Below are 12,037 nucleotides of genomic sequence, written 5' to 3' on the forward strand. Positions count from 1 at the left end.
AAAATTTGTTAAGACAGCTGAGTATACCTTTTCAAACCGACAGCTTCACTGTCATAAGGACCCCCTCTGTATAAAATGTTCTTCAACGTCAACATGATCGAATAATTGACAATACTGGCTGTAATTGTTTGGGTGAATATCCATTTTAATAATTGTTGATATTGTTGGTGCATATTCCACTTCTCTATATACTGTGTTCTATCTATCTATCTATCTATCTATCTGTCTGTCTGTCTGTCTGTCTGTCTGTCTGTCTGTCTATTTATCTAATCTGTGCCCAATTAAAAAAAAAGAATCCATCCAATAAAGCTATTGGGGGGAACCACAAAGAAAACTCTTAAAAGTCATAAGACAAGAAAATATTTAGCAACAGATGCAGATACAAACATGTTCACAACGTGTATCAATTCTTGATTTAGCCACGAAAAAAAAAAGAAAAAGACAATGCGCCCCTCGTGGGGCTCGAACCCACGACCCTGAGGTTAAGAGCCTCATGCCCTACCGACTGAGCTAGCCGGGCGAGACACCACGCCGCAAACTACAGATGTCTTAAGAAGTTACTCTATATATGGCCTGTTTTTGACTTGATATTATACTGCCCTCTAGTGTCAACGTTTACCTAATAATTAAAAAAGAAATTTCCCTTCTGCCTTGCGAGCGGAAGAAACGTTTTCTTTGAAATTTCTCGTGTCTACAACGAAGCAAAACGGAGATACTTTTTGGAATATCATCGTTTAGTTTAAGCATTTAGTGACATATTTCAGTATCAAACCAGAAAACGGGTTTACCTCTCACAGCACGAGGAGTCTCACCATGTTGATCGTCACTACGTGGTTCTGTCGAATATGGAATGAATTGCGCATGTCTGAATCCTCAATTCTCATTCATGCAAAGTTATCGAAAGTGTCAAATAATTTGTGAAAATAGAAAAAAAAAACAATAAAAAAGAAAAGTAGTAGAAGAACTAATGACCAAAATGCCTAAATGCCTGATTAAATAATACATTTTCGAGTACATTATGAATAAAATTATGCTCGCCAAACTGCATTTCTATAGTATATTTTTACTGGTAAATTGGCATTCTTTTACAAAAGGGAATTTTAAAACTTTCTGTGATTTATCTGGATGAGATGCAAAATAACAATAGAGGAAAACAGAACCATACGTATGGACAGAATATCACAAAAAAAAAATGCTAAGCAAAATAAAGATATACGAAAAATAATGTATAAAATGAAAACAAGTATGACAGCGGTGTAGAATGAACTCATTTTCCTTTCCAATATGTCCTATGTATGCTCATGTGGAATATTTGGGGTTTCTTTGGTCTTTTTTTGTTTAAGTGCCCTAACCTGACCGTGTTTACACTGCAAAAGGAGACTGTGCTTTTTTTGGGACATTTCACGACACTTTTTACTCCAGGAAGTATCTTTAAAATTGAATCATCCTAAAATTAGATTAATTTTACGTACTAAATTTGAAATTTTTCAGGACTTGGTAAAAGTATTTCTACGTATTTGCGCTAAAATGAAGGAAACATTTGAAGTCGTGGCAGTTTGTACATTATTATGCTGTTATTTCCCATTCTAGATGGAATTTGGGCTGAAAAGGAGTTGATTTTGACCTCCCTGCTGGAGAAAATAACTAGTGTGACGTCAGAAGCAGTTGTGTGCAAGCCGAGTGCGTGGCGCGCGTGGGGTCCGTGAACGCACCACGAACCCGGGTTCTCCTCCTACGTCAATGACACTGGGCGGTTCATGAATGAGGGCTTGAAGTGGGAGGGCCCGTCATCTGACTTCACCAGGCAGGGAGGGGGAGAGAGAGAGAGAGCGATAGAGGGGAAGAAGAAGAGAAAGTGGGTGTTGTGTTGTTTCTCTTCATGCCTGTTTTTAAACACACGGGCAGCGGGTTCACCGTGTTTCCGGACGGCAGAGGAGGGAGCAGAGCCCCGGTCAAAGCGCTCGCGTCGTTCGGCTGAGACGTGCAGGCCACCTCGGCGGAGCGAGCTCCTGCAAAAAAAAACCCGCAACACCGGAGCAGCAGCAGCAGCAGCAGCAGCAGCCATGGGCTTCCGCAAGAAGAACAAGAGCCCGCCGGTGCTGAGCCATGAGTTTGTGATCCAGAATCACGCCGACATGGTGTCGTGCTTGGCCATGATTATCCTCCTGGGCCTGATGTTTGAGGTACTGTGTGGCTGAGTGAACCGCTAGCCCGATGCTAACTGCCGTTAGCCGACATGACAGCAGCGCTCCCGGTGTGTCTTTCTCCTTCCCGTCTCATGTGTCTCACTGCTTGCCAAAGATGATGATGATGGTGGTGGTGGTGGTGGTGGGATGATGATGAGGCGCGGCTGACAGGTCATCTTACCAGCAGGTTAAATCCACTGCCTCCCATAGCTAAAGCTCAACTCGTTTCTGGCCTTATGAGCAGAGTAGTCAGGCTACATGCTACAACACATCTGGTCAGCAAGTCCAGCTGCAGCTGCTGTCTGACCAGGTTTCAATCAAACACCCCACCCAAAGCCATCCCCCCCCCCCCCCCCCCCCCCTTCCCCTTCCCAACTCAAGTGTGTCTCCCTCAGCATCAGTGTGTGAAGGCTTGAAAACCTGGTGCAGAAATGAAACTCCCTGTCCTTCAGGCCCACGACGCACCCTGATGATGCTCCAACCGTGAGACAGATTTCAGCTGTGGTGGTGAACACCTTCACTCTGTATGAGATCAGACCCTCGAGGCAGCTCCCTTTAGTCTGCAGACCCCATTTGTGGGGTGGGGATTTCAGGATGCTACATAAGTCATGAGACTCCAGTCTTCACTGACGTGAACGAAATGTCTTGGGTTTTGCACTACGTGGACACTGGCAGTGACACACCAGTACTCACCTGAGTGTGTGAGGTTGGAGGAGATTTGACTTTGACATTTGAAAGGTCACGTAAACTCGCATGACTCTGGATTACCCCCCCCCCCCCCCCCCCCAACACACACGCACACACTGATGCACATGGTGATGCAGAGATCAGACAAAGACATGCAGGGCAGGTTTGCAGTGTTTGAGAGCTTGAGTTTGCTGACTTAAAGCCGGGAAAGAGTAAAAACCAAAACAGATATTGGTAAGATGGCAGTGTCCCATTCAGAAAGCAGTTTCATATTTGGTGGCTCATCAGGTTGAATGTTGACCTTGAATGTGCAGACTGAGGTTTGAATCCCTGATGTAGTGAGAAGAGCATCCAATCTATAAAAGAGCCAAGTTACGAGGTACAGCCAAATTAGAATGACTTGATAAAAGGACGATTGTCCCCACGCTAAGCAAACACAACTTTACTCCACTCCAAAGGCAATATATCTAATCACTGATCACATTTCCATGCGTATAAAGAAGCACAGCTTTGCGATGTGGAATTGAAAACTGAAGTGGCGAGAAGCCTCTTGTTCTAATATGTTGTTCTGTTGTTGGTTTGTGTAATCCCTTTAATTTCATATTGTAAAATACAGGAACAACATTTATGCATTTAAAATGAATGTCACCTTGAGTACTGATTTTAATCCACACTCGATTTAATGTTGTTTCTCTTTTCTTTTTTTTCTCCAGGTCACAGCAAAGTTTGCCATCATGTTCATCACAGTCCAGTACAACGTCACTCAAGTTCTTGGTGAGCAGATATTAACAGGTCCATTATCCATCTGTTGTTATTCCATCTATTTAACCGCGGGTCAGCTTTTAAGGTTTATAACCATGTATTTTTCTGTTTTGTCGTCTTGTTCAATTTCTTCTCTGCAGATGAGAAAAGTGAACCGGTGAACCTCTACCAGTACGGCCCCAAAGATGTGGCCACTGTGTTTTTCTACCTGCTCATTGCAGTCATTCTTCATGCCTTGATACAAGAATACATTCTCGATGTGAGTACGTCGGCGTCGAATCACACCGACCCACGTTGTTCCGCCTTTAAAACACAACAGCTTGTTTTTTTTTTTTTAAAGACATTTTAATTCACATGTGTAAATCTGTCTCGGTCTCATTCCATCTGTAATCCAAGAGCTCATGCTTGAGGTTTCTTTTTCCAAGTGAATCATAATACCTGATTCAACCTCCCTACTAAAGTCTGAAGTGTTTCATTTCAAAAGGATCTGAAGTTTCTCTGTTGCCATACGTGTCGACTGTGTTGGGCGTCTTTTTTTTTTCCTTCCTTTTTTTTGTTTGTCGGGATCGGTTTGAAAGTGATCAAATTCCGTCCCCATCCCTGCGCTAAAGCACAGTGACAGAAACGATGCTTGTGTTTCTCCTGACACCGGCTGCCTTTGATGACTATTCCCAGGAGGGGTGTCATTAGCAAAAGAATATTTTGTGTTTTATGTGTTGTTTTATGCCTAAAAATAGTTTGGCTGGAAATGCATCCCTGTAATACGGAAGTAGAGTTGTTCCTTCTCCACTTTCAAGTCCCATCTCTGGTTTTCTGGCAAATTTATGGTCCCAAAAAAACCCAATTAAATATTTGGTAAAATGATTCCTCCATGTGAGAGCTGGAACTGGTTGGGACATTTAAACCTCTTATTTTGTTGCCCGGTTGCCATCGTGAATAAGTTTTTATGGTTGGATTGAATAAATCTCGAACAAATTATGGAGTGAAATTCACACTGCACGTGTATAATTATAATTTATAATATAAATAAAGAATACACACTGTTATCCAGACTAAACATACTTGGGATTTAGTCTGGACTTTAATCCAATGTCGAGGGAATTTGTCGGTCAACGTAGGGTTAATATAGAAAGTCAACGTGGCATATACGGTACAATTGTACCCAATCGAGAGCTTTTAATTAACCTGCTAAGCCAGAGTAACGGGACAAAGAGTTGCACGGGTGAGAATATACACACTCCCAAGTAGTAATAGAACCAGAAAGAATTTTGTGTGACGTAACAGCGAATCACCTTGACAAGGCGTCAGTCGAACATCAGAAAGTGGTCTAAACTACAAGCTCAAAGCATCGTTGTTCAGTAACGGATGACATTTTGTTCCTCTGGTAGAAAGGACAGTTTTGTGGCTCATCTCCAGTGAAGCTCTTGGAAAGTGAATGCCCTCTCTTTAAAATCCCAGAGCAACTTAGTTTTGGGAATTTTTTATAATTTCTTTTTATATTATTGAATCACAACACAAATATAAAGTTTATTTATCCATTTATTTCCATTTTTGTTAGAGTTAGAGTTAGAGTTTCCAGGTAAAAGTAGTTTATTTGCAGGTTTTAAAATTGAACGCATGATTTCGGAGAAGCGTTTTGACGGTTAGAAGTCAAGTCAATTGAAACATCCTTTTGTTTCGTGGTTCAGGCTGCTTCGTATGAAGGGCAGCAGGTACGAGCAACCTCCCATCATCCCTGAAGTCCTTTCCCTTCTGAATTCAGGACAGGGGGGAGGAGGAGTCGTACCTAATTTGATATCGTGCGGCTTCTCGTCAGGTAGGCAGGGACTTCTAATATGCGCTGATGGCACGTTAACCCATCCTACATTTTACAGCTGATGTCGTCTCGGCACGCCGTGTTGTCCCTCCCTGTTGGATTTCTTGAAATGTTGTATGCGTCTATACGTGTTCTTTATGTTCTATACTTCGCTTCAATAAGCGGAATAAAGTTGAGCTGAATCTTGTGATGCAGTTAATTGATTTCTTCTATTCAATTTCAGAAAATGAACAGGAGGCTGCATCTGTCGAAAACCAAACACAGCAAGTTCAATGAGTCCGGGCAGCTCGCAGCCTTCTACCTGTTCTCCTTCATCTGGGGCTGCAGCATCCTGACAGCGGTACGTTGCTCCGACGCAGCAGGATTTCACACACACACACACACACAGAGGCGCGCACGTGCGAGATAACGTCTTCTGAATGCAGCATGTCTTTTCGTCTGACAGGAGGACTTTGCAACTAACCCTACTTTCTTATGGGAGGGTTACCCACACACTCGCATGGTGTAAGTGTCTCTTTCACGGTTCGTGTTTCACAATTTGGTGGCGAAATAAATCCTTGATTGAGTTAAAACACAGATGGTATTTCTAATAAGGAGTTTTAGTGACACTTTTATCTGTTTGGAGGGGCTTTTTTTTATCACATCAGGGTTAATATGATTGAGTCATGTGTGAGTGGTCCACCCTAAGGAGAATAGTTTGGTTTGGTTGCCAACATTGGAATGACTAACTTTTAGTCTAAGTTAAAGCAGTGGCCTTTACTAAAGGTGGCAGGATCGGATTACTTGCACATTCTTTTGTTTCATTAAACTTAATCGCCACGAAAGTTGTAATCAAAGCTTCCAGATTAGATACAAATTATCCGTTGTCTCACTGTACCATTTAAATTAAAAAGAAAAAATTTTTTTATGAAAGTTTGTGCCTGTGTTTTTCACCGGATCTCCACCGAATTTAATGATAACAAATCAACAACTTGATAAAAATAGCACTTTTGCAACCGCAGTTATATGTAAAATGTGTAATAATATAAAACACAGGCTAAATGTTTGTAAATATAAATAAATCTGGTAAATGAGGGAAGCTCGATCACCCTTGACTAGTATTGACGAGTATTCCTCACCCGGCTGTTCATTCCTGTGTGATGTACTTATTTGGGCATTTTCACAGAACGGCATGAAAAAGAGTTTGTGTTTCCAAAGATTTATATTTGTCTGTAAATAAAATAGAATTTAAAAAAAATCTTGAATATCACAGCATGCAGAACTGTTATGACGTGACGTCGCTGCAGCAAAGGTTCACTCGTTCTCTCTCTAGTTTTCAGGTCAAGTTCTTCTACATTTGCCAAATTGCCTACTGGCTCCATGCGCTTCCTGAGCTGTATTTTCAGAAAGTACGGAAGGTAAGAGTCGTTTTGTTTTTTTTAATCAACGATGCACTTCAGACACAAAAGTGTGAGTCAAACTATTTCGGCATGACTCATTTTTGTGAATGAGTGAATCACCCGTGCACTTCAAAGCAAATGTAATTCTCAAATTCTGAGGCAGGCAACAAGAGAAATCTGAGGCTTAGGGGAATGCCCTTCAAACAGGATTGTTATTATTATTATTTTATTATTTTTGGAGAGGAATTCTTGATGGAAAAGTGTATGGGTTTAGGATAACAGTCATTAATTTAGTTCTGAAAATTCGTATTTTCAGTTTTATTGAGAAGATTTGAAATCCAAAGCAGGACAAGAGTTATGTTTCGTGTTTGTCACACTGGTTATTAATTGTGACGTATTACAACATCCTGAATTCATCAATGAATTACAACTGAATGCAAGTCCATTTGTCAATATTTTTCACAATATGTATCAACTTGTTTTTGTTAAAATTTTAATGTAGTTTTAATTGTGTTTTTGGTTTTCTCAACAATTTGTTTCCTCATTATCGGCCATTTCTTTTTCTTTTTTTGTATTCATTTTCAAAAATGGCTTAAAATGAAATAAACAATTGCATATAACAAATTTAAAAGCGTGTACAATAGAAGGGTGAACGTCAAATGAATCAAACGGGGGCAGTAGCATCGGACTGATTCAGTTAATTTTTCTTATTTTCTACAAATGAAGCAGGATTTCTGTGGCGTTCGTAAATCAAGCTCGGCACCACATAACCTCCAGTCACTCAAAGTTTAGTCACGAGCAGAAATCATCTGAAAACTCTGATTTACAGGTGTACGCTGCAAAAACCTAAATTGTGCTTGTGTTGCACCACTTTAATACAAGTGAGAAGAACTTAAGAAGTATTGGCTCAGATAGGATGAAGGAGATATTATTTATTAATGCCCCTTCCCCCTTTCTCTTTGAAAAACTACATTGATTTGAGGTTTGTTGAATAATTCACGCGAGCGGTGATCTTTAGCTATTTTGTCGATATCCATTCTCCGTTATTTCAGTCGATGTCACAGCTTCATTTGCATAGGAAGTCCATCGTGTTTCCAAAGCCGAGGTGGTTAATGAGTCGCGGCTTTGAAACTCTAGAGTTCGTCGTTAAATGTTAAGTTTCTTACACACGTGCAAAAAAAAAATAAATAAAATGTTTCCAGTAAATTGAAGTACATGAGCGTCTTAAAAAATAAATAAAATTTAGTTAATTTTTGTCGTGATTTAGAGACGTACAGAATTAAAATGAAATATTTAAAACTTTCTTCTTAGATTCTAGCTGATAAATCGCAGATTAAAATACATGGAATCTCAAAGTAACATCAGAAGCCTTTTATTTATTCATAGTGCATAATTATCACAATTTAAATGACCAAAAAAAATGCTTGTATTTATGTTATGAGTGTTGAATTAAGTGACAAAAGCAAGAACGTTTCAATTATCTATCAAAAGAAGGGATCCTCTTGTTATTGAGTCGGAGCACATCGTTTAAAATTATTTACAAACGTAGAAGACACAGACACATTTTAACCAGGCTTCTATTTATTTATTTGATTATTATTTATTTGTATTAAATATCATAAAATGCATTCTAATATAAATATTATGTACATTTGAATTGTTAATCTCTGAACAATACAGTTAATTAGATTATCAGTTGGAATTTTTTATTTTTTTTTAATTGTGGTGTTCTAAAACTTTTGTGTGTGTGTGTGTGGGTGGGTCGCTGTGTGTGTTTCTATCATATATGACACTTTGTATTCTTGTTGCTGACACAAACCTTCCCGCTTTGTTCTGCCGTTGCAGGAAGACATCCCCCGCCAGCTTTATTACATTTGCCTTTACGTTGTCCACATCACTGGTGCCTACGTCTTAAAGTGAGTCCCATAATAAAAAAAAAAAAGAAAAAAAAAAATCCAAAGGAAGATTATCTGATCTAAATCTAATTCACTCCCTCGACTGTTCCTAATAAAATAAATGTAACTTTATAATATGAATTGCACTCCGGTGTATAACAGTGAAATGAGTAGGTCATTATGTAATTAACAGCTGTGACCTCATGCTTGACATTATTCTATTTTCGAAGCCTTGTCCCTTTTATCATTAAAAAAAAAAAAAAATGTTATTCTAGTGTTTGACTGTGAGTAGATGTCGTTCTTGATTCTTCCTCACAAGAACCAATTTTATTCAACTCTTTAACCAAATTCATTGACATTTACCGACTCTGCAGGAGATGAAAGTTTTGTTGTTTTTTTTTAACCATTGAGGCGTCTTTTTTTGGTGTGTTTCTCCCTCAAAATGACTGAAACACCAGTTTATAATCTCCCGATCGAGTTCAACCAGCTCTCTGCCCTCCTGTCATGTACTTTTCTCCCTCGTCTCTCCGTTCAGCCTCCACCGACTGGGCCTGGTGCTGCTGGTTCCTCATTACCTGGTGGAGCTTCTGTTTCACGCATCGCGCCTCTTCTACTTCAGTGACGAGAACAAGCAGAAAGGGTATCATTTTTACTTTTTTCTCCCCCCCCCCCCCAGGTCACTTAGTGTCTAATAACATATCATGGACTGAATCGTTCCCACATCAGGGGAATTCTTTCTCAACAAGATGCCCCAAATTCTAAAGACAACATTGATTTTTAAATGTTTTATAATAACAGAATTTTTAAGTGGAGCAGATGCAACACACCATTGAGACACAAGCTGAGATATTAGTGATGCTTTTCAATAGATTTCACTGTACCTTTCACCAGAATGTCTCATTAAAATTAGTTTTATGTTGAGCTTTTTTTCGGCGCAGTTGTTTAGTTTTGTTGAAAATATCGACATTCTCGTCACGTCTATTCTGCGCCACAACAAAGAAACACTTTTTTTAGGGGTTAATTCAAGACAAAGTGAACTAAACTGAACTAAAATGTGTTTGACAGTCCTGCTCGTGTGAAGTTCTGGAGCCTGAAACACGTCACTTGCTCATCACACACATGTTTTGGTTTTTTTTGTTGCTTTTTCAGTTTTACTTTGTGGGCGCTTCTCTTCGTCATCGCCCGCCTCCTCACCCTCACACTCTCGGTCCTGACGTTCGGCTTCGGCCTGCCCCGCACGGAAAACCAGGGCTTCTCTCTCGCAGAGGGCAACTTCAATGTGCTCACCGTGAGGTAGGACCTGGAGACGAGTGCATTAAACCAGACATTGTGTCATTTGATAAACGTCTCCAAAGTGTCACATTTGCCAGATAGTCCAAATCGGCAACCGAACCACAAGTGTGAACTCGCCCTTAATGAGCAAAATTGTAATAAGTAACTTATTACAAATAAATAATTAAAACGTCTTACCCCTCAGGATGACGTGTCTGGCAGCTATCTGCCTGACGCAGGCCTGGATGATGTGGAAGTTCATTAATTTCCAGTTGAAAAAATGGCGAGAGCACAGCCAGAACCAAGCCTCGAAGAAGAAGACGGTCAGCCCGAAGAGCAAGCCACACAAAAGGGAACCTGCGAGGGGTGAAGGAATCGCGCCTCACAATCTTTATTGCTCCACGGCGGCGCGTGTTTTAACGCTTCTGTCTGAAATGTTTGTTTTCTCTATCCAGGAGGTGCAGCCAATGGAGTCGTCAAGTCGGAGGATAAAACGTCACCGCGAGCGAGAAAAGCCAAAGCTTCATAGAGACACGGGAGTTTGCGGTGGAAGGGGGAAAAAAAACAAACAAAACGACAACAACAACAACCACACACAAGTGAGGGACTTCTGACAATTTGACAATTTGTCTTTGCTCAAAATTTGTCTAATCCTCTCCAAAAAACAAATGTTCAAGCGCACTAAGGAACCTTACGTAACGGCCCTCTTGGGGTTAAACTCCCCTTTTTGAAAAAGTTCAGCGTGACGGTCTGCTCCAAGTGTTTGTTGCCCGTTGGGATTTGCTGCGGACGGGCCGTTGGCAGGGCAGCGCCGGTTGCAATGCTTTAAAAAAAAAAAAAAAGAAAAAAGGGGTGGGGGGTGGATTTAGCTCTTCAAAGTGTCCTTTTTGTGTAAAACTACGATCACTCGTCGGGTACTTTTCAGTTGCTGTTCAGCAATTTGACATGGAATCGGTTAAATTCACAGTACCTTAAAAACAAACAAAAAAAAAAAGCCAATTCAAACTTCAGGACAAGTTAATATGGAATGTTGGTGTACAGATCAACTGTACGGGGGGGGGGGGGGGGTCATTTTAAGCTTGAGCCTTATTAAAGGAGACTCATCGAACCGGCCAGTGGGTCGTGTCCTAAAATAAAGCCTTTTCTCACTCTGCAGGACAGCACGTCAGGAAAAAAAACATCCTAAATTAACGACTCCGGAGGAGCATTTCTGCGACTTGGGTATTCTGCAGCCAGAAAAGTGACGCTTGCGCTCAACTCCCTGATCGTGTAACTGCCACTGTTTGACTGCCTCTGCCATTGAAATCCAACACGTTACTGGATTGAGGCTCTTTTTAGATTGCGTTCATCTCCTGGTGGTCGACCTGTTTCAGGAGGGGGAGGGGCGGCGCTCAGGAAGCTGGAGTGTAACCTGCGACGCCGTAACGTTCGGTACACCGTCACAAATGGCATGAGCAAGCAAGAAACCGCGCGCGAGGTTGTACTTAAAGTCTTTTATATGGTAATGCTAATGCATGGTGGTTTCAGGCTAAAGACTCTCTGGCGAGTTCCTACTTGCGCTGTTCAGTTTGCATCTCTCTCACATGCATACTACTGCAAAGACGCACACACGCGCACACGCACACACAAGCATTCAGTGGCCTTTTTACAACTGCTGCAAGAGGTTTCAGTTATTTATTTTTGTCATTTACTACAGATAGTTATTGTTTTATATATTCTTTGAAAAGCTATAACCAGCAAACACAGCGGTACATAGCAACTGCATTGAGTTAATCCAAACAATACAATCTTTCTTCAAGTGTCCTTATAATGTTGGTGGTTTATATCACTGGTTCTGCTTGTGTCGTGTTGTGTTCTCCTCTTCGTCGTGTTTTTTTTTGTTTTTTTTTATTATTATTATTATTATTATTATTTCTTGGGTATCAGGGGACACGTTATTCACCATTTAACACCATGAATTACATCCCGGGGTGCCATGGGGGGGCGCGTTTGCCAGGGACTGCATTTGTATTTGCCAGTGCACTTACTCTTGTGTGTACA

The 12,037-nt window shown here is 40.7% G+C and overlaps 1 protein-coding gene across 1 annotated transcript; it reads left to right on the forward strand.

Moving 5' to 3' along the window:
* Positions 1 to 1,862: 1,862 nt before the first annotated feature.
* On the forward strand, positions 1,863 to 11,013 carry LOC308130284 (translocating chain-associated membrane protein 1-like 1). The gene is made up of 11 exons (XM_080496540.1): positions 1,863 to 2,183; positions 3,587 to 3,647; positions 3,776 to 3,894; positions 5,675 to 5,791; positions 5,897 to 5,955; positions 6,764 to 6,848; positions 8,676 to 8,746; positions 9,261 to 9,365; positions 9,875 to 10,018; positions 10,203 to 10,363; positions 10,453 to 11,013. Exons 1-11 carry the CDS (start codon positions 2,064 to 2,066, stop codon positions 10,524 to 10,526), a joined length of 1,116 nt encoding a protein of 371 aa, XP_080352666.1. The 5' UTR covers positions 1,863 to 2,063; the 3' UTR covers positions 10,527 to 11,013.
* The last annotated feature ends 1,024 nt before the right edge of the window (positions 11,014 to 12,037 follow it).

Source organism: Blennius ocellaris (genome assembly GCF_963422515.1).
Source record: "Blennius ocellaris genome assembly, chromosome: 5".
NCBI lineage: Eukaryota > Metazoa > Chordata > Actinopteri > Blenniiformes > Blenniidae > Blennius > Blennius ocellaris.